Genomic DNA, 27943 nt, shown 5'->3' with positions numbered 1-27943 from the left:
TTTTTCCCAAGACTGTAACCGTAATATCTGTACAAATACCTGCCAAAGGACGCTCATTTTCTGATAGGTTAAAGACTTCATGGAAATTGCCTCTTTTGGTGGTATGAAAACGACTACTGTCTTCATCTTTGTTTACTCCAGTTGGGGCACCTGAACCCACATAACTTCTTGATGATGCTGTTTGAACCTGCAGGGAAATAAATTGGATTAATTTGAACAGCAATATTAAATTGCACTCTTTAAATGATTAGTTAATTATTAATTTTAATTTTCATTTAAAATCAAATTAAAAAAGATAGCTAAAAATAACCTTGAATAGCATTCTTGCTATCTCCAGCACAAATTGGACTTGGTACAATACCATAGTATGCTTGCTATACCATAATGTACTAATATCCCATTTGAAGATAATTTTTAAGGGGTGTTGGGTCACTGCAATTTTATTCTTTAGACAGATGTTGTCTCATGCCTCCAAAAGACATTCTGCATGAGGCATCTGTATTTAAATACAGTCTCTGCACACCAAGGAGTACAGCAGATTAGATGTGGATATGTCACTGCACACAACCCAAATTAATTTGCTAGGAGGGACTTCCCCAGGCCCAGTTAATATATAACCAGTAGCAGCATTTAAGATTTGTCTTCAAGAGATAAAAAACAAACCCAGAACACTCAGTATAAAGAAAGAATAAAAAAAGCAAACATTAAAAGAACACACACAAAACAGCATCAGCTCATTATGAACACAGATGCTCAAATTGAAAGAAAGTTTTCCACGCTAAGATCCATACCTTTTCATGCCCTGACAGCTAGCAGGAAAAGAAACAACAAACACAAATGTGACAGTGACAAAAGAAAAAAAGTGAAATCTATTTAACAGTATCATATACAGAATAAAACATGAATTGAATGAAGCTGCAAGATTTTACTCACATACCAAGAAATTGCACACAATGAATGCAATTTAAAACAAGTTATCAGTGGTTAGAGCACACCATTTTAATGATTCATATTATCTTAGGGTGGGCTGGCCTCCCAACTTTGGAAGCTGATCTGAATTTCCCAGGCTAACACTCTTAAAACTGGCATGGTTATTATTACACACTGATAAGAGAGGAGATTTCTCAAACATCATGTGCTAAAGCAAAATCAACTTTCAAACAAAGCTCCTAAGTCATTGGATGCTGCCCCACAATAAAGGGTGAGATCCACAACGTGACTTAGGCACCTAACTGCCACTTTAGGCACCTAAATCCAACATTTAGGTACCCCTTTGATCCTTAAAACTCCTACTCAGCTGTCACCTAACCCTATAGGAGCCAAGGGAATTTAGGTGCCTACGTTTTGGCTAGTAGGCATCTGCAAAACTGCTTAAGTCCTGATACCACCAAACGGCTCTGCATCCTAGTCCAGGTGGGATTCTCAAATGAGGCATTCCCTCTCCTAGTTCACCTGCAGGACCCAATCTAGTGGGCCTGCTCAGAGCACAGGCCATACACAAAAGACAGCTGGGGGTGCACATATTGGGAATTTGTGTGGCTAGCTGCAGGGTGTATGATTATATCCAGTAGCCCAATGGTTTGGAGTACTCCCCCAGCATACAGAACACAAGTTCAAATCCCCACTCAGCCAGATTTGGAGCAAGAAATTGAACCTGACTCTCCCACATGCCAGGTGAGAACTCTAACCACTGGGCTACTGGTTATAGGGGACATCTCTCTCTCTCTCTCTCTCTCGTTTTTTTTTGCCAGAATGGGCTGACCTGGCTTAGATACCTAACTCAAGGAGAGGATTCAAAGCTGGGAATCCTGAGCGCAGGGAGTTATCTCCCTCTGCCCCAGAGGTAGGTGCCTAACTCCCTTTGAGGGGTGGGACTTGGCATTTCCTACTGGCTAACTTAGGTGGCTCCCTGCTCAGTTTTCTGACTTCTGAGAATCCCTTTCTCAGGTGCTTAACTCTCCCCATGCATTGTAAAGGGAGCTCGGGCAGCTAAGTAAGGGCTCTGACTTCTGTTTGCCAGCAGGGCACCTAAGAGTTAGGCATTGTAAGTCTTATGGCCCTTTGTGGATCTAGCCCAAAGCCTGAATTCTGACAAGGCAGCACACAGCTGAATTTAGAAAGCTTTCTTGCACTTTATTTTCTTGTGTCTTGACTGGTAGCACAACGCACAGTTCTACAGGCTGGCGTTTCTCACAGAAATTACATATGAAGGGCTCCATTCTCATTCTCATCACACACATGCATCACCAGCTGGGTAATGCACACATGTCTGACATGTGGGTGCAGGATCAAGCCCTTAATCTGTACAGAGACACAATCCTGGGAAGAGTTGACTACCCTCTGCTGCTTCTGATTTCACTGTAAGTTCATGGCATTCTCAGTATTTAGCCCTACAAGATGAAAAAACGAATGAGATCTGTGCACTGAAACTGAATCAAGTTTTACAAAAGAGCTAAGCAGACATGGGCTATTTATCATCTTGCCTTTAGGGTTACTGTAGTACAATGATGGCTCAGTGGAAAAGGTCAGGAAAGAATAAAAAAGCTGTATGGTGCGAGTCTTATGCTCACAGTACTTGGACTGTACTGTATCCTCATTCTCAGCCCCTTGCTTAAGGAGCAAGCAGCTGGTTTAATGTTAGCACTACTTTTAAAAACAGAGCACGAGTCCTCCTGTCAGAGATTCAGAAAAGTCTTGAATCATGAACACTTATCCATGGTTAAGGATTGTGTGGAGAGTAGATGGGTTTGGGATAAAGTTGGCTACCACTTTTGGTTTCATTCAGTAATTTTACAGACTGGATCCACAGCCAGGTTTGTTAAACCTGACAATGCCTCTCTCTACTGAGTGCTAGTGGTTAATATAGAAACCAGACACTATCAAAGTGGGGAAAGCGGGGCTGGGGGGAAGGAATCACATCTATTGGAAAATATTGTACTTTTAGAAAACTAGTATTTTAAAAATCTTTCAGGTAACAGAAGAGACATACTGTCTTTTAAAGGTTGATTATAGTCCTATAAATCAGTGGTTCTCAATCTGTGGTCCGTGGATCGCTGAGGGTCCGCAGACTATGTCTAAGGGGTCAGTGAAAGGTTGTTATTACAATAGAAAAAACTGTGGTCCGCAGACCCGGAGGTTCGCAAATTATGTCTAACATTTCCAAAGGGGCCTTCCCTCCATTTGAAATATTTTAGGGGTCTGCAAATGAAAACAGGTTGAGAACCACTGCTATAAATGATTGTCAAAGTACTCAGATATTACGGTAAGGGGCACCATAGAAAATTCTAAGATAAAATTCTATGTCTATCTAGCTCTATTGCATGTAAGCATTCCTTGTAAGTACCATCTTAATCTTCAGCAAAGTTTTACTGTTGTGAACACTATCAAGCTCAAAGATGTGGAAAAGCATGTTGCATTCCAACCTGCTTCATGCATCAGCAAAGTTATTGTTTTATTCCAAAACGTGTACTGCTAGTAATTATGTACAAAGCAGAATGAGATTGCAGTTTATATTAACGGTACATGTATAAATAATTTATAAAAGAGTTAATAATGTTTTAATAAATGGTTAATCAATTGTTAAAGCCCAAAATGTTGAAGGCTCTTTATGACCATGGGTTTATACTCAATTACCATGTTTTTTACTGAAGCACTTATAACCATCTCTATAAGACATTCTACTTATGTCTAACATTCTTACAACCATCTATTAATCATTTATTAAAACTAAACTATTAAACTTAAACTATTTATTATCCTATGGGTACTTTTAAGTGTCACAGTGATTCTTTATATGGGTAACCCAGATAGCACATTGAGTATTCACTTCTGGCATATGGAAAAAAACCTTGTTTTTACTTGTGATGTAAGCAAATTTGTTATGGAAATATAGACTAATATGGATACCTAGATGTTATTTTTAGTAATTTTTCTGGTTGTAAAAACATTAGAACACCCAAACACTTTTTTTTTTTTTTTTTTTTTTTTTTAAACTAAAAGAAAATTCTTTGTCCACAAAAAAGCAAGTCACTTTATGAATATTGGGACCCTGGATTTAAAAATAAAAACACAGACTGCCACTGAAGTGGGAACACTGAAATTAGGTTTAACAATTACCCCTCCCTCAATGTGCTCTAGTCACTGGAAACAAAAAAAAAAAAAAAAAGTGGACTTTGCCAGATATGTAAAAACATGAAACTTTACTTACCCGTCTTGACACTGTAGCATTAGACCTTTCTTTGAGTTGAGGATCTGTAGGCAAATTTGTCCAGATGATATAAGGAGTATCATACTTAGCTCGAAGTCTTGGGCATCGTTTGAAGATGAAATCAATAAGGAAAAACTTAATTCCAGCATAAAGTCCTGAACAATTGAAAAAAATCTGTTTTTAGCAAACACAGTACCTGGCATTAAGATTGTCAGATTTTCCATCACTTTTCCATAAAGTCCATCAATAAACCATATTTTTGCAATTACACCTCTACCCCGATAGAACGCTGTCCTTGGGAGCCAAAAAAATCTTACCGCATTATAGGTGAAACCGCGTTATATCGAACTTGCTTTAATCCGCCGGAGTGCGCAACCCCACCCCCCGGAGCACTGCTTTACCGCGTTATATCTGAATTCGTGTTATATCGGGTCGCGTTATAGCGGGGTAGAGGTGTATATTTCTAATCAATACGGTATAAAAATATAGCACACCCACATACACGCTTTCGTCTCACAAAAGTAATTCAAGTGGAGAACGTGGGAGCTACAACTGCACAATCTCTGCAGCTATAATTTTGGTTTCTTTGCATAAGTTTAGTATTTAATGCGGAGAAGCATTAAAAAAATTCAAACATCCATCTGCTGTTTTCAGAACAAAACTGAGAAACATGAGAGATGCCCTTTTGCCTATTTTTGTATTAAAACAGTAATCCCCTCTAATAATCTAAATGGTAACACAGTGCTCTTGGACAGTTGATTATGTCCTCTTATCTTACACAAAAGATCCTCTTCCTTTATGCTAGGTTACTGAACGTATTTCAAACCTCTAATCTCTTAACAGGGACTAATGATTTTAAAAGGAGTCTTCAGAGTGAATGAAATCTCATTCTAAAAGCCATTGGGAAAAGAATTCCAACCACCATACAAAGTGATCCAATATGTGTAGTAGGTGCTTAATCTAGTGTAGCAATTTAAAGTCAATACCACATTTAAAATATTACCTACAGTTTAAGAACTGCACACATGACAGTCACAAGCTTCATTACAGAGACGTGGTAGCAGGGGTGCTGGAACAATTTGTACAGTGGGGGAGCTGAGAGCCATTGAACCAAACTGTAAACCCTGTATATAATGGAAACCACTTCAAGCCGGGGGGTGTGGCAGCACCCCTAACACTCCTAATTCCAGCACCTGTGCATGGTGGGTACTCCTAGTTCGCAGGGCATGGTTACATGTTACACAGAAGAGGCTTTTCTCTCCTGATTTCTCATTTCAAAAACACGCCCCCTCTGCCCCCCCCCCCCCCCCCCAAACACACTTCAGAAGCATAGCATACTGAAAGCAGCAGCCAAAAAGCATCCTTGGCCACTGCTCACACAGCTTTCCTTCCTATTCAATCCCTCTACTGGCTACCCCTGGCCAAACCAATCAAATATAAGAAGGGACAAATGTAAAGGGACAACTTTGCCCCTACTGTTATTGTTCATTATGTCCTTGTTCGACCAACGATGTCACTGCTCTTTCATTTTTTTCCAACCATTCTCAGCTTCTTGACTTCTTCCCTGCTGCCCGCCATGCCTCATACTTACGTCCCAGGTTGCCACTGTTTTACACACTTCCTGAAAATCTGAGAGGCCTTCAAATTCTAACCCAGTGTTTTTTAAACCGTGGGTCGCAACCCAGTACTGGGTCGCGGCATGCAAGGCACTGGGTCGCCTTGTTCTGGTCAGCACCACCGACCGGGACATTAAAAGTCCCATTGGCGGTGCTGCCCAGCTAAGGCAGGCTAGTGCCTACCTTTTCTGACACCGCGCTGTGCCCCGGAAGCGGCCAGCAGCGGATCCGGCTTCTAGGCAGGGGGCCACGGGGTTCCGCATGCTGCCCCCACCCCGAGCACTGCCTCCACACTCCCATTGGCCAGAAACCAGCCAATGGGAGCTGCTGGGGTGGGGGTGGGAGAGACTGGTGCCTGCGGGCGAGAGTCATGCCTCTGCCTAGAAGCTGGACCTGTTGCTGGCCGCTTCCGGGGCGCAGCATGGTCCGCGGTGCCAGGACAGGCACCCCGGTTGCGCCACTGACTGGGAGCCGCCGGAGGTAAGTCCGCGCCCAACCCCGCGTCCCAATCCCCTGCCCCAGCCCTGACCCCCCAAACCCGGAGCCCTTTCCTGCACCCCAAACCCCTCATCCCTTGCCCCACCCGAGCCTTCACCCCTAGCTCAGAGCCCTGATCCCCTCCTGCACCCCAGCCACCTGCCCCAGCCCAATGTCCCCCCAAACCCAGAAGTCCTTCTGAACCCCAACCGCCCCATCCCCGGCCCCACCCCAGAGACTGCACCCCCAGCCCAGACCCCCTCCCACACCTCAACCCTCTGCCCCAGCCCTGAGGCCCTCCCCCCCAAACCCCTCATCCCCAGCTCCGTTGGGTCGCGGGCATCAACAATTTTCTTCAACTGGGTCCCCAGCAAAAAAAGTTTGAAAACCACTGCTCTAACCCACATCAATGGTACATCATCACCATGCCTATTTTGTACAACGCCCCCCCACTCCCCAAAGTTACCATTCACTAGGTCTCCTGGTACATTGTCTATTCTGTTTTTTAGACTGTGTGCCTCATGGGACAGGGATTGTGCCTTTATTCTGTGCATCTTACACAGTGCCAAGAACAATGCTGATGCTTTAGTAAATATGGTGCTTTAATGTATGGACTTAAGTTTTGAAGAAAGGATGACAAAGGTCTTTCAAGAAACAAATTCTAAAATGTAAAGAGCTACGTCTACCCTGTGATATAAACATTATATATGTAATTTTTACCCATTGCAAGCCCTATAATCCTGTAGGGAAAGAAGCAGGATGCAATAAAAGCTGCCCATAGAACAATATATAGCTTCTGTGTTATTTCTGGCTGGACCCACATGAACAAGCTGTAAAAACAAAACAGAAATAATTGTTACAGCATTTTGTTTTCAGCTGGTCAGAGGTTGTTCAAATGGTTTATTTAGGAGAAAAAGAAAAATATAAACCTACTTCTTGATTTTTTCCAATATGTCTGCCATTTTGCCAAATAGGTTCTGCATTAAAGGCAAGAGACAGTTAATTTACAATATAGTTTTTGTATGCAGATAAACTGGTGGAAAGTGAAGTTATTTTCTATGTTAAGTGATTCTTGAAAGCCAACCACTTAGTTTCTCCTGGCTTTAGTTAAAAGTCTAGAGAATTATGAAATATGCACTATTAACAATGTGCATGTTTTCCCTTTAAAATGTATTTAATCAGCGTTCAGGGGATTTCCATTTTGTTGTATACCTTGTTCTGCAATTTCTGACCTATTTATCACTGGTTATTTAAAGTAAGTGAAAGGAATTGCTTAACTTTATTGTTATGGCTGGAAAATGTGTGTGTCCTGGTAGTAGTTTTAAATTAATGGAGAAGTCAAAAGACAAACTACGTAAGTAGACAACACATCAGATCTGAACTAATAGGTTTTGGATGGGACTGGAATTTTGGGAAGTGGTTATTGTATATGTCATGGTTTGACCATTGGCTTCTTTGGTTTGGAGTCAGAACCCACCTCTCCCATGAGGGTGGTGGATCTATTTGAATGGTACATCATTTGAAGCAGATGGAGCCTGTTAGATTCAGACAGCTCTGATGAAGAACACTGTTTATCCAATTCTTAACCACTCTACTGACAGATTGGTAGAATTTTCTAGAGTTTTTTTCCTTGACCCTTGCTATTGAGGCAGCATAAATTACATGATTTGTTTTCAGTAGATCCCACATTATGCTCTACTAAACATACTGAGGGCATGGTCTCTGACTGTTATGGGAGAAACAGATAAACATCAATGATAGAGGAGGATGAGGGTCTGGGGGTGAGGAGAGATGATTAAAAAAAAAGACAGATGTGAATACATAAGGAGGGGCAGAATTACACAGGAACTGGAAGAAAGACACGAAGTTTCAACTTGATGCAGTAGGGGAAAAAGTGGGGAACAGGGCAGAGGCATTAGTTTTAGTTGGGAATTGGTCCTGCTTTGAGCAGGGGGTTGGACTAGATGACCTCCTGAGGTCCCTTCCAACCCTGATATTCTATGATTCAAGATATTGTGAGAAAAACAATGAGCCACAAAAGTTATCTTAGCAGCCATGTTTTGTACAGAACAGAGGGGATGATGTAGGTGTCAAGCAGGCCAGGGGAAGTTGCTGGAGATGATGAGGCATGAATGTGAATTTTAGCTGTCGGGTGAGAAAGGATGTCAGACCACAGTGGCGTGGATGAAGAGGTAGTAGAATTTGGACACTGCCTGGAAGGTGTTGGCGGAGGAGGAGGAGGGAGGAGTTGACGATTCCTTTCAGGCTTAAGTTACATGACAGACAATAGTGTGTTCAACAATCACAGAGAATGGGGTTAGCAGAGAGGGTGTGGGATGAAAGATAAGGAGTTCAGGTATGATCAGTTCAAGATGATGGCAAGACATTTAGGAGGAAATGTCAGACTGCCTAAATGAAGCTGCACGTCTGTGTCATCTCAAGACTACAATACTGCAACATGGGTCTACATCTTGGGACCATTAGCTACAGTTAAATAAAGCTAGTGCAGAATGCAGCAGCTCACTTAATCAAGTTTTCGTAAAGAGCATATTGCACTAAGGGAGCCCAGAACAGAGCGTGGATGCATATTAACTACTAGGTGGCATTTAAAGTGTTGGTTTAAGTATTAACCTTTCCCGGATGCCACCTATTTCCAGCTACCGCCCTTTTTTTTTTTAAAAGGGATGGTGGTTGAAGATGGTGGGCACTTATAGGGGGTTATTATTTTACTATTCTAGGCTAATATTATTGGTCTGGATAGCCAGGAAGTTCACTTACGGTAGTTTGTATGTTGGATTTTATTTCTTTTTATACTTTATTTGAAGTTTTCTTATCTACTTCAGCATGCTGTTTTCATAAAATCTAAAGCAGTTTAGCATGATTCCTACCTCTCCATTACAGGGTATTTCTTTTAAATATATAAGGGTACAAGCGATTACAAGGTAAATTAGTTTGTTCTGACCCATTTTCAAACACTGTACACAGAGCTCTTTCAAGATGTATCCTCTCTTTACTCAGGAAACACGGACAAAATCTGAATGGAGTATAGTACCTGTGCTTTTTGTGCCACATCTAGAACAAGCTGAAACTTTTCTGACACTGTCAGGTCTTCCTTTGGAGGTTCCTTGGACGAGACAAAAAAAATTCCAATTAAATTTAATTTTCAGCTTTGTCACTGCTCTTTATATTTTAGAGAACTGCTAATGACAAAAATAAAAATATTTAACATACAATAAAGCCACCAAGTGTGCATCCTAAATTTACTACATTCCACTTACGGGTTTTAATTCTTCTGCTGCTAGCCATGATTTGTATTAGCCGTAGCTAACAAATTGCTCTCCTCTGACCTATACAAATGTTGTGCAAATTTGATGCTCTTCCTGCTCTAGATACTAATCATTTACATTTCTGTTTAAAAACTATTTAGTAAAGTTGTATGTCTAGAAACTTATGATAAAAATAAAAATCTTTTGTCATTTAAGACCACAAGGTTTTCCCTGGAACCCCAAAATCCTCAATACATTTTACTGAAAAGGTTTGTAATTCAAATAGCTCTTTATCTATTATCAATAGTTTCCAAGAACTCTTGCAGATAGTGTAAATTTCTGGGCTGTTTAAATCAAATCAATATTAATTTTCACAGGCTGAAAGCTACTGACAGCTTCACACTGTTACAGTGGACTTTCAACAGCAGTATAAGCAAAGTTTCCTGAACTGAAAAATCCACTGGTTTCAACTAGGAGATTTATCTCAAATCTCAGTTTAAACCAGAAATTCAATTTACACTTTCGTTTATGATGAAACCGCCAACATTTTTCAGTAACAAAAAAAACAACACAAAAAAACAACAACCCACAACCAATGTTGGCTTCGAAACTGTAAGTAAGAAAGACAAAAGAGCAGCAATAGCTGTGTATTTTTACACCCTCCCAAATTGAATGATTAAAAATGAGAAGAGACTTTGAAAGGACAATTTTCACATAGGCATTTGTGTGTGTTTTGGAATAACATTACAACATGCAGTGCAAAATGAGGATTAAAGACTTACAATGGGCTCAGAAACTTCAGGCACAATGCTCCACTGTATTCTCCAACCCCTAAAAGTCAAAGGAACAAACTATGTAGATATTTTTTCTCCACAAAGAGTTTGCCTACCCGTGTACTATAACAATAATCACTGCATTAAGTCAGTGAATATGCAGCATCACTTATGGCGACCTGAGTCGTTGCAAACCAAAAGTATTACTTACAAGGGTCATAAAGATCTATCACAACACAACTAGTTTGGATTCTATGCCTTTTGATATTTGTCATAGCTTTAGAACCACAAATTTATTTAAACCCACATTTTAACCCTCGCTGATAGCAAAGTTAACAGTTTACAATTATTTCAGTGTAAGAACAAAATAAAAGCCTGTATATAAATTAAGTTACACGAATGGCTAAATCCTTAATATTTAAGCAAAGTAAATACCTGGCTATGAGGTAATTTAGGGATAACCTCAAAATTGCTAAAAATAAGAACATAGGAATGGCCCAGCCATGCCATACAGCATTCATGTAAATCTGCAGATAAAAAAGGAAAGAGTTGCAGATTACAAGCTAAATTACAATGATTTACATGAAACAATACCTGAACTGTGTTACTAGGTACACTGCAACCCATGCTAAAACACAACTCCCCAAGCCAATAACACTTAAGGGTGTGAAAGCACCCCTGTGACTGATGAAAATGTACCAGATTCACACACCCAGTGTCAAACATTAACTATGAGATTCAGTCAGTCTCAAAGAACCACTACTTCAGCAGCCCTGAGCTGCATGCGTGGCAGTGAATCTCTCATAGTCACTTGAGCATAACAACAAAAGTCATTAGATTAACGGAATTTAAGACAGAAGGGGCCATATTATGATCATCTATTCTGACCTAGCAAGGCCACACTAGCAGTGAATCAGAGTGCTGAGTGGAAGTCAGGGTGGTTCTAGCGACTGGGCACTTGAGGGAGAGGAAGCAGCATGAGCACCAAGATATTGAATTGTATTTTATTCACAGAAGCAATACCCCAATGCGTCACCAACTTTAATACCATTCGGGGAAAGGAAAAGTAAGATGTCTAAGAAGAAAGGGGAAAAAATTATTTAGCACTTGCATAACAGATTGCACTTCAGAAGTGCTTTACATACATACATTACTGCTCTCACAACCTTTAAAAGGGCCATTTTATGGACAAGTAAACATAGCAAGGTGTTCTACGCGAAGCCACACAACGAGACAGTGCCCAGCCAGTATTAGGACTAGCAGCTCCCAGATAAGGCTCTTCTCCAGACCATGCTGCTTCTATATAAATCACTTTTCAGATGAGAAACAAGAATTGGTGAGATGAAGAGATGAAAGGAGGTGGATAGAGGTTTGGGGAAAGGGGTGTAGAGGCAGTGTTAGAGGGGGCAAGGGAGCCCAGAAGGGAGGTGGCTCTTTTTTTAAATGTTCCTTAATCAGTGTATTAAAAACAGTATTAAATCAGCAGCCCATGTTGACCTATTGGGCTACAATCAATGAAAGTCCAGCTGTAACTACGTAAAATAATTAAACTTCACTTGCATGTTTTATGATGTTGCTAGAACCCTTCAATTCAGTTACCTGCAATTTATTTTTAAAATAGAATTTAGTTTTTTCCAGCATATTTTAAAATTAGATGTAGTGTGGATAAGGTGTGTCCGCACAGACCGAGCGGTACAAGCCCTCTTCACAAAACTCCCACCAGTGTACCTCAATTCTAGTTCAGTCTGTATGCCTATTCCCTGGGCCTCTCTTCTGATAATAGCACAAAGAGCACCAAATTAATGCAAACTGATGTTACGGTGGGGAAGACTTGCATTTGATGTGGAACTGTACACAATAGGAACTGGACCAAGACTGACAAGATATTTCACAGAGGAACATCAGTCAGATGATTGGATGCATTTTCCGGAGGGCGGGGAGGGAGTGGTGGCAAGCGCAGGCAACAGGACAACCAGGATGATATCCACTAGGCTGTAAACCATTTGCAAATATGGAAACTTTTTTGTTTGAATATCTGACATTGTTAAAAGATGAGCAAAGAATCCGAATATTAAAAATAGTTCTGAAATAAGAAAAATAGTTTTATTTAATATAGAACAAAATATTATGTAAATTATACTACATTGTTTTGACTTTGCCATGTCTGCTAATGATGAATTATAGTAGACACTTTCAAAGAATGCCACTAGGTGATGGCTATAAAGTTTTCAACAGTTATTACACTTAGAGGAAGAGGATAACTTACAATAAAGGCAATAGCAGAAGTGTAGATAGAATACCAATCTGATAAGGCAGAAAGATTCTTCACAAAATTAGTAACAGGTTTGGCACCTCTCTCTAGACAGAAGAAAAAAAACAAATGTTGTAATTAACAGCAACTGAATCATTTGTAAAACAACAAAAGTAAATTGGGAATAATCTGGGATCTTTATTGAATGTTAAAGACAGATTTAGGGATTGGATTACATATTTTTTTTATTTAAATGCAAAAGCTTGCCCAAAATCTCAGTGCCCAAATTAGTTAAAAAAAAAAAAAAAAAAAAAAAAAAAAACACAACTAAAGAAAGACTTCAAGATCACACCCCCACAAACTAAACAGCGTTTAACACTAAGAAGTAGAAATATGATTTGCACTGTGGTTTAGATCCTTTAAATACTCGTCTCCTTCCAACCCTGTATCCTATTGATGGGCCCAATCTGATCTCCTGTAGTCCTTAGTCAAGACTTCTGTTAACTTCCAGGAGTACAGGATGAGGCCCTTAATTTCTATTGCTCAAAATTCAACTATCCCTGCTACGTCTTCCATGGGAAGTTCTTAAACAACCAGGGCTAGATTTGGCTAAGGGCCAACATCACACCCCAAGGATTGTATGGAACTAGCTGGGAGGGCCGTATCACCAGAGGAACTCATTGGTTTAATTGCTCTTTACAGCATCTCCTGTCGACAGTGCTGTACTGAGTTAAGACTGCTGCCCAGCCCTTGCAGAACCCTCAAAAGAGGTTAGCACTGTTTGCCTTCCTTTGGACCTAGGCACAAGGAGTCTGGATGGCTTAGGAAAATCTTTACAACCCCTTACACCAACTTAAGTCAGTCAATCTAGCCCTCACTGCTCACCTGAGGGAATTTAGGAACTATTTGGATCTCCCACATAAATATCCAGGGCACAATCTTACATTTTTTTACTCAGACAGGACTCCCCTGACTTCCTAATAAGGAGGACAAGCCATAGACTAGTCTCCCAAAGCAAATGATGGAAGCAACATATTATGATAATTTTACTTTAAAAACTAGGCTGTACAGAGCATTAGGATAGACTGAAACAATGAAGTATTCCTCCTGGTCAGTTAGGGTCCATGCCTGCAAACTTTTATTGACTCTAGCAGGCCTCTATCTCTGCTAATAGTTCAATTAACTAAGTAGGAGCAAGGGTTTGTAAGATGAGCTTTCAGTTACCCAGCTCTGAAGAGTTACGTTTCACCAGACGGGGTATTTATTTAGCATACTGTATTACAGTTTTTATGGAAGCGTCCTGTTTTCTTAGAGCTTAACAAGTGACTATCTTCTGCCACTATTTAATATTGTGGCAGACAGTATCATACCTGGTGTTATACTGCTTACTTAAGTTACTATCTACACCAAGGATTAATTCAAGGCTTTAGAAATGCTTCCACCTATCAGTTGGCAGAAGTATTTCTCAGGACTTCTGCAGTTTTATATGCACAAATATTAAGTTACGGGATTAAAAAAAAATCTGATTTTATGTCAAGATAATGATGTTGCTGGATACTTACTTAATCTTCTCATATTTTCAGTTAACCTAGAAAAATATGGATAATACAACATGATGTTAGGCAGACATTAAGCATTTCAGTGCAACTCAACACATCTGTACTTCTGTTCTAGTACAATATGTACAGCACATACATTAGCAGCTAGCGTATCAATGGTGTAAAGCTACTCAGCTGCCAAAAATGCAATTCAAAATGAATTACATCTAAGCTGTACCCGATAGATCAAAATTGAAGCCAAAACCTCAAAACCCTAATGAGGTACTTAGCCTCAGCGCTAAAGGAAACTTTTCTAGCACACTGTGGACCCAGTAACTAGTTTATGGGTATGTCTACACTGTAGCTGAAGTATACTTTCCAGCACGAATAGTCAGATGCGCTAGCCCTGCTTGTGCTTGCATGCCAATAATAGCAGTATACCAAGGAATAGCATGAGTGGCAGCTTGGGCTAACCACCTGAGTACAAAACTGCCTGGACCCTCTAGGTACATACTTGGGTGGCCAGCCCACATTGCCATCTGTGCTATCCCTGGCTACTCTGCTATTTTTGGAGTGCCCAGCTTGAGCAGGGCTAGCACCTGTCTGTTTACCCAAGCTGAAAAGCACACTCCCAGCTGTAGTGTAGACATACCCCAAGTCTAATTTCATTCTAAACATGCAGAAAATATGGAATTTGAACTCTCCGCTGCTAACACTGATTTAGCAGCATACATAGGGAGCCAAAATTAGCCCTGCTACTTCAACTTCTATTACTTTTTATACAAATATATTTCCTTACATGTATTTCATTACAGTAGAATCATTTCTGACAAGTTTTATGCTGGTTTATCCAAAAAGAAAAAACAAACAACAAAAATTGTTTTACAAGTATTTTTACCTTCTAGCGCTAAGTGGCTCTTCAGTTTCCACTGTGTTTTCCTCTGGCTGAAATCTGAAGTCTTCAACATACTCCCCAAATTTGTCATAAAACCACTTCTGGACTCTCGAACACATCATCTGACTGCGTTTATCTATAAATCCGAACAGCATATTTTGTATGTTAGGACAAAAAGCAACTTTTGAAAAAATCAGTTGAAAAGAACTCATGTTGTAACATGCAACTAGTACTGTCCCAGATCTAGTTTCTTTGTAGTTTAGTGGCATTCTTTGTAAATTATCACCTCCCTCGAGAACTCCACTGCAGATTCCAATGGGACTGAATGGTTCCTTCTCCACCAACTCTGGAAATTAAAAACAATCTAGAACCATCCACTTTTTTAAATTAACATTTGTCTCCTGGTCTTTAAGGAGAAATATTACAGTTAAATGTAGATGCTTCCAGATAAAGTTTTATTAAAAGTAGCAGTAGTTCATATAATTTGGATGTTTCTTCTGGATTGCTTCTCTTTCAGATACTCTGCCAATTATATACAGTAGGCAAATACAGGCCAGTAAACCTAATTTCAGTACTGGGCAAATTGGTTAAAACTATAGTAAAGAACAGAATTATCTGACACATAGATGAACATAATTTGTTCAGGGAAGAGTCAACATGGTTTTTGTAAAGGGAACTCATGCCTCACCAATCTACTAGAATTCTTTGAGGGGGTCAACGAGCATGTGGATAAGGATTATCCAGTGGATATAGTATACTTAGATTTTCAGAAAGCCTTTGACAAGGTCCCTCACCAAATGCTCTTAAGCAAAGTAAGCTGTCATAGGATAAGAGGGAAGAGCCTCTCGTGGATCAGTAACTGTTTAAAAGATAGGAAACAAAGGGTAGGAATAAATAGTCAGTTTTCAGAATGGAGAGAGGTAAATGGTGGTGTCCTCCAAGGACTGGGACCAGTACTGTTCAACATATTCATAAATGATCTGAAAAAGGGATAAACAGTGAGGTGGCCAAATATGCAGATGATACAAAACTACTGAAGATAGTTAACTCCCAAGCAGACTGCAAAGAGTTACAAAGGGATCTCACAAAACTGGGTGACTGGACAACAAAATGGCACATGAAATTCAATGTTGACAAATGCAAAGTAATATGCACATTGGAAAACATAATCCCAACTACACCTCTACCGAATTCGGATAAAACGCGGTAAAGCAGTGCTGGGGGGGGGGGGGGGGGGCGAGGCTGCACACTCCGGTGGATCAAAGCAAGTTCAAAATAACGTGGTTTCGCCTATAATGCAGTAAGATTTTTTGGCTCCCGAGGACAACGTTATATTGAGGTAGAGGTGTGTGTGTGTGTGTGTGTGTGTGTGTGTGTGTGTGTATGTATGTATGTATGTATGTATGAGAGAGAGAGAGATAAAAAAAATGATGGGGTCTAAATTAGCTGTTACCATTCAAGAAAGATCTTGGAGTCATTGTGGATAGTTCTCTGAAAGCATCCACTCAATGTGCAACGGCAGTCAAAAAAGCTAACAGAATGTTGGAAATCATTAGGAAAGGGATCGATAAGACAGAAAATACCATATTGCCTCTATATAAATCCATGGTAGACCCACATCTTGAATACTGATGCAGATGTGGTCACCCCATCTCAAAAAAGATTTATTGGAATTGGAAAAGGTACAAAAAAGGGCAAAAATAATTAGGGGTATGGAGCAACTTATTTATGAGGAGAGATTAATAAGACTGGGACTTTTCAGTTTGGAAATGAGACGAATAAGGGGGGGATATGATAGAGGTCTATAAAATATTGAGTAGTGTGGAGAAAGTAAACAAGGATGTGTTATTTACTCCTTCTCATAACACAAGAACTAGGAGTCACCAAATTAAATTAGTAGGCAGCAGGTTTAAGACAAACAAAAGGAAGTATTTCCTCACACAACACACAGTCAACCTGTGGAACTCTTTGCCAGAGGATGTGGTGAAGGCCAAGACTATAACAGGGTTCCAAAAAGAACTAGATAAGTTAATGGAGGATAGGTCCATCAATGACTATTAGCCAGGATGGGCAGGGATGCCAAACCATGTTCTGAAGTGTTCCTAGTCTCTGTTTGCCAGAAGCTGGGAATAGGCGACAGGATGGATCACTTGATAATTACTTGTTCTGTTCATTCCCTCTGAAGCACCTGGCATTTGCCACTGTTGGAAGAAAGGATACTGGGCTAGATGGCCATTCTTATGTACTTATGTTCATCTTTGCTTTTAGAAGAGGACAAAAATTCTACTTAATGTCAAAGAACATATTGACACCAGCATTCTCATTTAACTTCAAAGGAAATCAAGAGAGATGCAGAGCACGCTTTTCTTTCATCCTGTAAACTTAAGTTTGTTAAGTTGAATCATGGCTGCGTGAACAGAAGAGTATATCCACATAATCTCTCATATGTAGCTCTCCAAAAGCCTGAATAAAGATCAGCTTGTACACAAATGTTCCAGTATCAGCTTGCAGATCAGTTTTGAGAGAAGAGCTCATGTGAATAAAAACTGATAAGTGAATCAAATCACTAGTACTGACTTAGTCAAAACTACCTGTTCCATTGACTTGTGTCGGTGGTTTTGCGGGTTGCTGTGTTGTAGGCAGCTCTTCTGTTCTATAAAGGAAAAAAGCAACAAGAAATGAATTCCTGTAGAATCAGAGTATTTCATGCTTATAATTTCCCATGAATGAACCAGATGCATATTTTCATGCTGCAGGACTGCCTCTGCAGGGGAATGGGAGAAGTGCTGTCACTGTCTGTTTCCATGGCAGAGGCAGCACAAGAGCCTGGGAGGAGGGAGGAGGAGGAGGAGGAGTTAGGTTAATTTCCATTGTAGTACAAGCTGTGCTGGTAGCCACCGGGAAAGTAAAATATTCACTGTAGATTTTCACAGATTTTTAGATTCCGTGAAAACAGAGTAAGTTTACAGTGAAAAGCTAAAGCATGCCCCTCTTCCCTGACTGCTCAATTCCTCCTCCCTTTAGCTCTACAGCCAGCCATTCTATAGTTCATTCCAAGATATCTCTGTACACGTGTTGTATGTGCAGTAAAATGGTTCAGAACTGGGGTTCCCAACATGCGTCAGGATTTCTTGACCATACTTCCTTCCAATTCTGCTGACTGGGTGGGGGATTGAGAACCACAGTTCCAGAACAATATTCTAAAAGGTTTAATTATGCCATCATTACTACTGGAGCCACCAGCTACTCATTTTCATTAAATTAAGAATAAGACAAAGACTTTCTTTAAATATGGTATTGTTTAAATTCCTATACAACAACACAGAGTGCACAGATATCAACTTATGATGAAATTACTTTTAAAACTTGCTGAGGCTAAGTTAATCATTCCTTCACTAGTGGGAAAATATAGATATGCAAAAGCCCAACTTTCTGTGTATTGAACATACAGTAACATTCTCGTTATGTTCCTGAAAAATGCAACTTTAAGGAAACGATGTTAAGCTAATCCAATTTCCCCATAAGAATTAGTGTAGATGAGGGGGTTAGGTTCCAGGGAATTTTTTTTCACCACACAAAAGGCTAAAATATTTATATACATATACACACACACACACACACACACACACTAAGTTTTAAACAATTTAATACTGTACACAGCAATGATGATGATCATTGGTTGAGGTGGTGAAGTCAGAGGGTGGGATATTTCCCAGGGAGTGCCTTACTGCTAAATGATGAACTAGCATTCAGCTGAGCCCTCAAGGGTTAACCCATTCTTGTTAATGTAGCCTCACACTCTACAAGGCAGCATGAATGGAGGGAGGGAAGACAGTATGGCAGAGAGAGACACACCCTGTGTGTGGGAGAGAGAGAGAGAGAGATGCGCATTGCCCCTTTAAGTAGGCTGACCCCACTCTAAGTACACTGCCTTGTTAATCAGCAAGTTGAGACAGCAGCTGCTCCCCGGAAGCTCCCTCCATCCTGAGCCCTGTCGTGTCGGCTCCCCACCCATGGAGATGGGGTAAGTGGGGTGCAGGAGCAGGGGGGAGGGGGAACACCCTGACATTAGCCTGCCTCTTCTCCCCCCGACCCCCGCACAGCAAGCAGGAGGCTCCTGGGAGCAGCTCCAAGACAGAGGGCAGGAGCAGCACATGGCAGTGGGGGGAGGGACAGCTGAACTGCCGGCAACTGATAGCTTGCTGGGCAGCTGCCGCATAGAGAACTTAAGGGAGCAGGGAGCTGATAGGGGGGCTGCCGGTCCTCCCTGGTTCCAAGCCCCCTATCAGCTAGCTCCAACGGGCTGCTCTTCCTGCAAGAAGTGGACGAAGCAGGTGGTTGCCAAACGACATTATAAGGGAGCATTGCACAACTTTAAACAAGCATGTTTTCTAATTGATCAGCAACGTAACAACTAAACAACGTTAACCGGGATGACTAAGTGAGGAGTTACTGTACCAGGAGAGCTGAGGTGATAGGTGCCTGAAAGACCTACAGCAACATGATTGGTCATAACAGATGAGACCAATGGTCCTTCAAGTCCAATATCCTGCCAGTTTGAAAAGTTAACTTTGGTACATTTATATGCAAATGTTATCACAATGTATTTAGATGTATATACACTTCTGTTCCCATACCTAGTTTTCCATTTTGTTGCTATTGTAACAATAATTTTCAGCAACTCTATTTCGATCCATAGCCAGCTGCTGCTAGGATGCTCTTAAGTAAAACTGTGACCTTCAGGGATCTTCCAATCCATACAGCATGGCTCTGACCCCATGCAACTACACTGCTCCACTGGAGAAGTTACTCTGACAGTGTAGGATAGTCTGTAATAAGAGCTTCTTTAACATGAACTTACATGACTGCCAAACCTACTGCTTGAAGCAAAAGTATAAGTCACATACATGCATTCTCAGACTTTTATGATATAGGTGCTCTCAAGTGTATTTTTCCCCATAAACACCAAGAGCCAAATCCTGCCTAGGTCAGCAAACTGCAGATGAACCTTCCTCTAACTACAGGAATCCTGCATACAAGGCAGAATTTCACAGGATAGGCTGTGGGGTGCAGAAGTGCAACTAGCCCGATGCAATGCTGCTCATCTGCACAGGATCAGTGTTCACCCCAGCTGCTGAGCACTGTGGGCTGCAGCATATGCAGCACTGGGGAAGAGGAAGGATCCTGTAACAGGCAGAACATGGCCCCTCAAGGATATGATGCATCAGTCGGCCTGTAGTCAGCTAGCAGCAATTAAGGGTTAACGGATCTCCCAAAGGCCCTGACCCTATTGTTGCATGAGGAGGAGGCTCTCTTCCATCCTCAAGTGGTGCACCACAAGATAAACCTATGCAAATCATAACATCCTCCAACCTGGACTAAACCCCACTACAGCCAGGGGAGGAACACCAGATATAATAGGGGCGAGCCACTGTGGAGATTAAGCATCTTTGCCAAAGATGTCCAGAATGCAATTTGAATTCAATGTCTTAGTGAGGTAAATGACTACAATAAAAAAGGATGTGAGGCAATGCTTCACAAGTCTCTGTTATGCACAACCTAATTAAATTGCAAAGTTGATTTACAAGGACTGAGCAGGATTAGATCCAATACCATAGATTTGAAAGTTTCTAGGTCTTGCCAAGTAACTGATCTTCAGACAGCCAAGTTATGTCACTACCTACCTGACCATAGGAAAGGGCAAAGAGACAAAAAAAATATTTCTCTGTGAATATGAAAAGCAAAGAACTCGGCAACAACACTATTCAGAAACAGAACTGAATATAGAGAACAACTGAAGGAGGGGCAGGTAATTTAGATCTCAGTTCCAACCATTTTTATATATTCTAATATTTTACAAACCTCCTCTATCCTGAACAATTCCCACAGCATACAGACTGAATATTGAGGAATAACTCAGTTTCTGAAATGCAGACTGCTAAAATTACCATTTAAAAATGTGATGTGATGTGCCTCCTACTCCTCCCCGGGCCTTTTCCATGCTGCATGGCGTTCCTCTTTCAGCATCAAGCATTTTAACTCTCCTTCAAACCCCTTCTGAAAAATCATTAATTTAGTCTTATTGCTTACTTATTCCTTCTGCGCCTGTATTATCTATTTCTCTCATCTTGCCCTATTTCTGTTTAACCCTTAGAGTCACTTGCTATACAACACAACCTATTTTCTCCCTCAGCTCTCTTTCCCTACCCCCACTCTGTTTTACTTCCTGTTACAGAGCCGCTCATGTTGCACTACACATGATGGTGTTTGCAGAATCAGGCATTTAGATTGTAAACTCTCTGTAGCACGTCTTTTTTAATCTATAAAGCAATAAATAATAATGCCACCAGCAACTTCTCCTACTGACCCTGAAATATCAGGTTTAGGTAGGCAAGAGATAATTATTCAAGCAAGTATTCTGCCAGGACACCGGGGTTCACACCTGCATTCTTATAAAGATGTACACAAAAGTGCCACAGGAACCAATGTCCACAAGCAGTCAGGCCCTTGCCTTTGAGTCTTATTTGAAATACGACACCATGAGCAGCACAGTGCCATTTTTCGTCATACATCTGTGGGAAGGAGAAAGGATTTAAAATTAGTTCTGAATGCCGATATGAATAAGATTAATGCAACCTTGGGTGGTAATTTTTTGATATGACTAACCTACCATCTGCTTGCCACTCACCCCTGCCCACAGCCTGACAGCTCAGAATCAGGTTATGAGATGATAGTCCGTGGCAGCTTTGGTTGCATCTGGGGGGTGGGGTGGGACAGAGACTGTAATTAATTGCTTCAGACAGATTCATAGGGAGAAGCCATGAACTCCTTTGTTTCAGGCTTGTGCACTTGTAAAATAGTGGACCAAGTACTAGAACTAGGACACATTGAGTAAACAGGCTGGATTGGAGAGATCCTCTTCTCCGTAGCTCCTGAGCTCCTCCTTCAGCCAGGGAGATACTGGGGTGCACTGGTTTAATCATTGTTCCCACAACTCCCAGGCCATATGGAGCTGGGCAGCATGGTACAAGCTTCCTAAATCCACTCCAAATCCAAATTTTAAAAAAAATCACATCAGTTTTACTGCAACTAGGGACTCCCACCCAGAAAAATGGTGAGAGGGGAAGGGCTAACCCACTCTAAGGGGTACCAGCATTCAGATTACAGTAAGTCATATGCTTACTCAACCTCAAATTACTTGCACTTGAACGCAAGGACTGACTAAGTTGATAAAAAAGGCCACTGTACCTAATAGAAATGCAGATTTTTTTTTTTTAAATGAACTCATTTGTGCTTAAACATATTGCAATTAGGAAAGCATGAAATGTCATTTGTAGCTGTTCACAAGTAGCAAATGACATGTAATATTACACAGTGGCAAAGTACAGGGTTACATGCTTCCATTCAGTTCTGAACCAGGGAAACACCCTGCAACGTCTAGATATTAGTAAGCATGAGTTTTATAGCTGCATGCATGATGCATAAATTAAAAAGGAAACCTGACACCAGACATGCTGGTTATTTACTCCAACACTCTCAAAGAGCTACGCAAACCCAAGTGGGATTTTTTTTGGAAGCCGCATGACAATATCATTACAATTTTTGGAGGAAAAAAAAAATTTCTTTTTTTAAAGCTTGGAGCCACTGTATACCCATTCCAACAGTACTGAGGTACTTCAGAATTAAATTAAGTGTACTCTGCCACAAAGTGCATCAGGTTGTGGACAGAACACAGAGGTGGTCTCCAAAATGCCAGTATTCTAACATCAGCACTTCACTGGTGACATAACTGGCCTCCTGATGACTGCTACAGAAGCTCAGAGAAGCAGAGATTCTAGCCCGGCATTTCTTACTGCAAACACATTCAGGGTTAGGCTATAAGCGTGGAGAGTGTAGATAGACAATGACACTATTTTTCTCAAACTGGGGCAGGAAAAGTGTCATTCAAATTGTGCCCATGCAAAGTAAAGGTTTCTGAACTTTGAGTGATCTTACGTACGGCAATAGGTGAGTTAACACAACAGCTACATATATTCTGGATTTCACTCCTCTTGTTTGAATACACCCAACATTATTTTTGCATGTTAAATTTACTTCAGATGAATTATTTAAGATTTACATAAAATACACCAACTTCCCTTTCTCCCTGCCCACTAAACACTCCCACACTTGTAAACATATAGCACACTTTATGTAGCTAACATCCTATCCTTGTAGGTTCTTTGCCAACAGCAACAAAGGGAAGGATTCTCACACAGGAGATCCTGTCAACAAAACAATGCTGGTCCATGTGTTTTTACGTATGAAGAGATGTTCCTGGGATGTTAAAAGGTTTCACAACAGATAAAAACATTCTCAAGAGTAGCTACTGTACATGCAACCTATCACTAACTTGGGGAGATTAAAAATAAATAAAACAAGAAGTGCAGCCAACTGGATGTTTTGGAGATGAGCGTTCTGCACTGTCATGCAAAAGAGCCAGATAAGAATCTGTGATGTGGGACCTAGTCTCTCATTTGCTAATCTGGCAGATCATTTATGCATCATTCCACTGGCAAAGTACCGCAAGCTGCAGCTGCTGTACCAAAGCCTGGGCAGACCGAGTACATCCCTACAGAAAAGCCTGTATCTGGGTGCCCCCATGTTCTCAAACAGTTCCTTCCCAAATACTGGATGTTGGTGTGGGCACCACAGCTGCAAAATCAAGAACAGTAGAGAAACAGAAGAAAGAAGCCAGGTTTTTGACAAGACGGTCCTCTTAAGCATCCCTTTTCTTGCCTTCACTGAATTCTAGTTGCAACATCTGTATTCATCTCGGGGTACTTACAGGACCCTCCAAAATTGTAGTATCTGAGCACCTCCCAACTATTTAAAAATAGAAACAACGATCTCCTTCTTCCTACTCTATAGCTTGATTAGTTTTGGTTTTGTTTGGTTGTTCACATTTGTACGTGAGAGCTGCATTGTGTGTCTGTGCGTGAAAATCATTTAAGGTGTTTTAAAATACACTTTGTGTTACATGTAACTGATCAAAAAGGAATAATAAAAAAAAAGACACTTAATTCACTCAAATGGAAGGCAGGTTAGAAAAAAAGGCACCTTAAAATAAAGACCCAGCTGACATGAGCATAAAACATGGAAACTTTCCCAGTGCTGTTGTCTTTTTGGTCTTGCATACATCTGCATGCCTCACAAACAGAACAGAGGGCAGAACTGGTGAAACAGAAACAAACTTGGGGGTTCTGACAATTTGGAGAATCTATGTGCAACTTTTGAATTCTGTTTGATATTATGGACTCTATGGGTATGTCTACACTAACCGCCGATCCGGCGGGCAGCAATCGATCCAGCGGGGATCAATTTATCACGTCTAGTCTAGACGCGATAAATCGACCCCCAAGCCCTCTCCCTCGCAGACAGAGTCAACGGGGGAGCGGCAGCAGTCGACTCACTGCAGTGAAGACACCACGGTAAGTCGATCTAAGTACATCGACTTCAGCTAAGTTATTCACATAACTGAAGTTGCGTAACTTAGATCGATCCCTCCCCCTAGTGTAGACCAGGGCTATGTATCTATATCAAACTACAAACTCCATTTTGATTGTAAGGCTGGTCTGTGCTTTCTCTGCCTTTTTACCTCCATCTTGATCTGAAATTCCAATGGGTGGTAACACAAGGATTACAGTGGTCTTCTATTTAAATGGAGGCACCCTAGTTCAATGAGCTGGCTAGCATCAAGAAGAAACAGTCCACCCAAGATGGGCTGGAAACCAGACAACTGATCGCCTAACTGGGGCTTTGAGGCTGAACAGCATATCACCCGATAAAGGGGGCTGGAAGTCATGGAAGGAAGGAAGGAAGGAAGGAAGGAAGGCACCAGCCATTTTACAGAGGGAGAACGAGAAGGAAACTGGCTAGTGGAGTGAGAGCTGACTCCATGTTCCGAGAAGAAGGCATAAGCAAGACCTGGAACCCTGAAAAGACACTAATCCTGACCCCAAAGAACACGTGGTGGTGAGGAAACTGAGGCAGGGAATAGTGTTCAAGCATTTGTTTTTATCTAGATCTATATATACACACTTCTTTTGGGGTCTAAAGTGAAGAGCGATTGTTTGCAGAAATCCTTTTGCACAGTCTGTGTCTAAACTTTAACTATCACATATTCCCAAAGGAATAAACTACGTATCAGTGTCCACAGGACAAAGCTCTGGGCAGGAGTGTACTTGAGCTACTGGAGTTTCTTGGGGGGGGGGTCAGTACTGGCCTTGGGGGCTTAGGGTAGCTGGGCCACGGGGCCCCACTTCCAAAAGGGGTATCAGACAGTTTGGCATACAAAATGTGTGCCAGAGAGGCTAGACCAGAGACAGTGCTGGAGCCTACCCAGACCAAGGGAAGCTTAAAAATTACATAAGCCCAGCATGTGGGTCCAACTAGAGCAGCCTGGTGAGTGTCCAGTAGCAGGAGCTCAACCAGGGCTGTGACAGGGATCATGTTAGATCATCAGCTGAACACAAGCTTCCAGTGAAACGCTGTGGACAAAAGGACTAATGCAATCCTAGCATACACTAGCATATTTTGAGTAAGAGTAGTGGAGCTTATATTACATCTGTATTTGGCACTGAGTCCATTTTCAGTAGCCACAGTTCAAGAAGAATATTGAAAAATTGGAGAGGGTTCAGAGAAGAGCCATGAAAAGGATTAAAGGATTGGAAAAGGTGTGTTATACTGAAAAACAAGCTAAACAGATTGAGCTCCTGAAAAGACATTTAAGGAGCGACTTAATCAGTCTGCAAGTAACTACATAGGGAATAGAAATGTGATAGAGAGCTCTTTAATCTAACAGACAAAGGCGTAACAAGATCCAGTGGCTAGAAGCTGAAGCTAGACAAATTCAGACCGGAAATAAGGCATTTAAAAAAGGGGGGGGGGGGGATCACTGGGTGGAAGGGTTATTAACCCGTGAAACAGTTTACCAACTTATTCCAATGGTTGCAGTGGATTCTCCATTACTGGAAATTTTGAAATCAAGATTAGATGTTTTTCTATAAAAACATATGTTCTAGTCCAAAGGAATTAATTCAAGGAAATTCTACGGCCTGTGTTATGAATGAGGTCAGATTAGATGATCACAATGGTCCCTTCTGGACTTTTTAAATCCATCAATTCTGACTTCCCGGCTCTCCCTAGTGAAATCCTGGGTGAATAAACAAGCATGAGTTTTTTAAAGTTTCTCTGTAACTCTTCACTCTGGGCCACCCAGATAGTTTAGCTGACACTTGAGTACACTTTATGCAGTGATTTCTCTTACCTTGTTTTAAGTATTTCATTGACCTTTTGTTCTAGTTCCAATCTCCTCTGCCGTTCTTTTTCTAGTTCTTGTTTTAAGGTTTCAGCGTTTGTTTCTTCTCTGAGCTTCCTGAGCTCTTCCTCTGTTAAGAAAGGAAGGAAGAAAAGTTTAATTACCTTGAAGTGTTAAGAAAATTTTTAAAAAGCAACCCATGAAAACAAATAAGTAACCAAATAGACTGCTTTACATGCATGTCTATGCAAATATATTGTCCAGAAAAACCATTTTATATGATATTTTGTTATTACTCTTCATAAAAAGGAAGTCTATTTTTCAGCGTGTGCACCATGGAAGGGTAACATTGGTTAACAATTATTAAAAAAGGACTGGGTTAATTACAATGCACTTGTAAAACAGTTAAAATAGTAAAAAAGAAACTTGAAATAAACTTGAGGAATAAGCTATCAGTACCCAATACAGTTTTCTAGATTGGATCCCAGGAACAGGGAAGTTTCTCAAGTGATTGAAGTGTTCTTCACATTAAGATACAGCACAGGAAATACAAGGCAATTTTTTATTTTCCCTTTACAGTAGATATAAGTCCAAACCAAAACCCTAGATCTGAGCACTTTTTAGCAAGTTTTTAATATACACTTTGCCACTCAGGCCCATTCCTACCCAAGATGTAGGTTACATTTTTATGGTCAATAGGGTATTATGATACACGCTTTTAAGAAAAGCCTGTTGTGTTGAATCAACCAGTACAACCAATGAAAAGCCTACTTAATGACTAATTAATCTTGCAGTTTCGCGGGTTAGAGAATTTATTGATAGTATCCTTTTCACAACTCCACATTAGTCTCCAATGAAGGAAAGGATTCAATGTCACTTCCAGCACATCACTCTGAACAGATGCACAAAGGCACGAAACAAAACAAGACAGGAAGTCTCATTAAATTTTTAAAAATGAAAGTTACTCTGCTCAGTATTTTGTTGCTTTTTTAAAAAAATTGCCTTGACAATAAGCAGCAGAACAGCTGTAATGTCTCAAACTCAAAGCAAATCAGACAAGGGAAAAACTAGCTAATCCTGCTATCCCCACAGAAACAGATCTATGCTATAAGTTATTTCATATAAACTAACAACACATGCTTATAATAATATGTTCTGTCCTCTGGCTAGCTGTTCTGTGCCTATTCATATCACTTCTTGTAAGTCTGTGCTAATCAGAGGGTTGTGCAATTTGCAAGAACATTTTAATATATTTTAAGTGACTTGGTGGCCAATAGAGAGATGTTCTGTCCACTCTCCATTTCCCTCAACTCTCTGAATACACGCTAAATGTTTACAATACATTTGGGGTAAAATAAGTGACTCAAGTGTCTGATAGGATACAGCTCCATTTATTGCTAGGTTACTGGTTCAATTTCCACCCATGTCTGTAGGGAATGAAAGTTATTAACATACCACTGATGTCTTGTAAGGACTCCCTGCAAAAAGAAGGTAAAGTATTGAATGAGCATGGAAACAAAGCCACCCTCAAACCCCTAAAGGAGTTTCCTCCATGTTAGCGTTGCGGCACATAAGGGAAAGAAGAGGGAGGAGGCTCTGACAGCTATTGCATGTACTGTAT

At 40.8% G+C, this 27943-nt stretch overlaps 1 protein-coding gene across 1 annotated transcript in view; it reads right to left on the bottom strand.

Moving 5' to 3' along the window:
- Positions 1-27943, bottom strand: part of GRAMD4 (GRAM domain containing 4) — a 118481-nt gene that overhangs the window by 9920 nt on the left and 80618 nt on the right. The window contains exons 4-15 of the mRNA XM_065420855.1: positions 26332-26452; positions 17615-17676; positions 15027-15159; positions 14153-14178; positions 12606-12697; positions 10775-10866; positions 10349-10397; positions 9353-9424; positions 7234-7277; positions 7021-7130; positions 4208-4362; positions 40-187 (exon numbers count right to left, since the gene is read on the bottom strand). Coding sequence (XP_065276927.1) covers positions 40-187; positions 4208-4362; positions 7021-7130; positions 7234-7277; positions 9353-9424; positions 10349-10397; positions 10775-10866; positions 12606-12697; positions 14153-14178; positions 15027-15159; positions 17615-17676; positions 26332-26452 — 1104 coding nt within the window. The remainder of the gene's footprint in view (positions 1-39; positions 188-4207; positions 4363-7020; positions 7131-7233; positions 7278-9352; positions 9425-10348; positions 10398-10774; positions 10867-12605; positions 12698-14152; positions 14179-15026; positions 15160-17614; positions 17677-26331; positions 26453-27943) is intronic.

Source organism: Emys orbicularis, chromosome 1 (assembly GCF_028017835.1).
Source record: "Emys orbicularis isolate rEmyOrb1 chromosome 1, rEmyOrb1.hap1, whole genome shotgun sequence".
NCBI lineage: Eukaryota > Metazoa > Chordata > Testudines > Emydidae > Emys > Emys orbicularis.
Note: the sequence above shows the minus strand (reverse complement) of the source record. Positions and strands in the feature narration are given on the sequence as shown.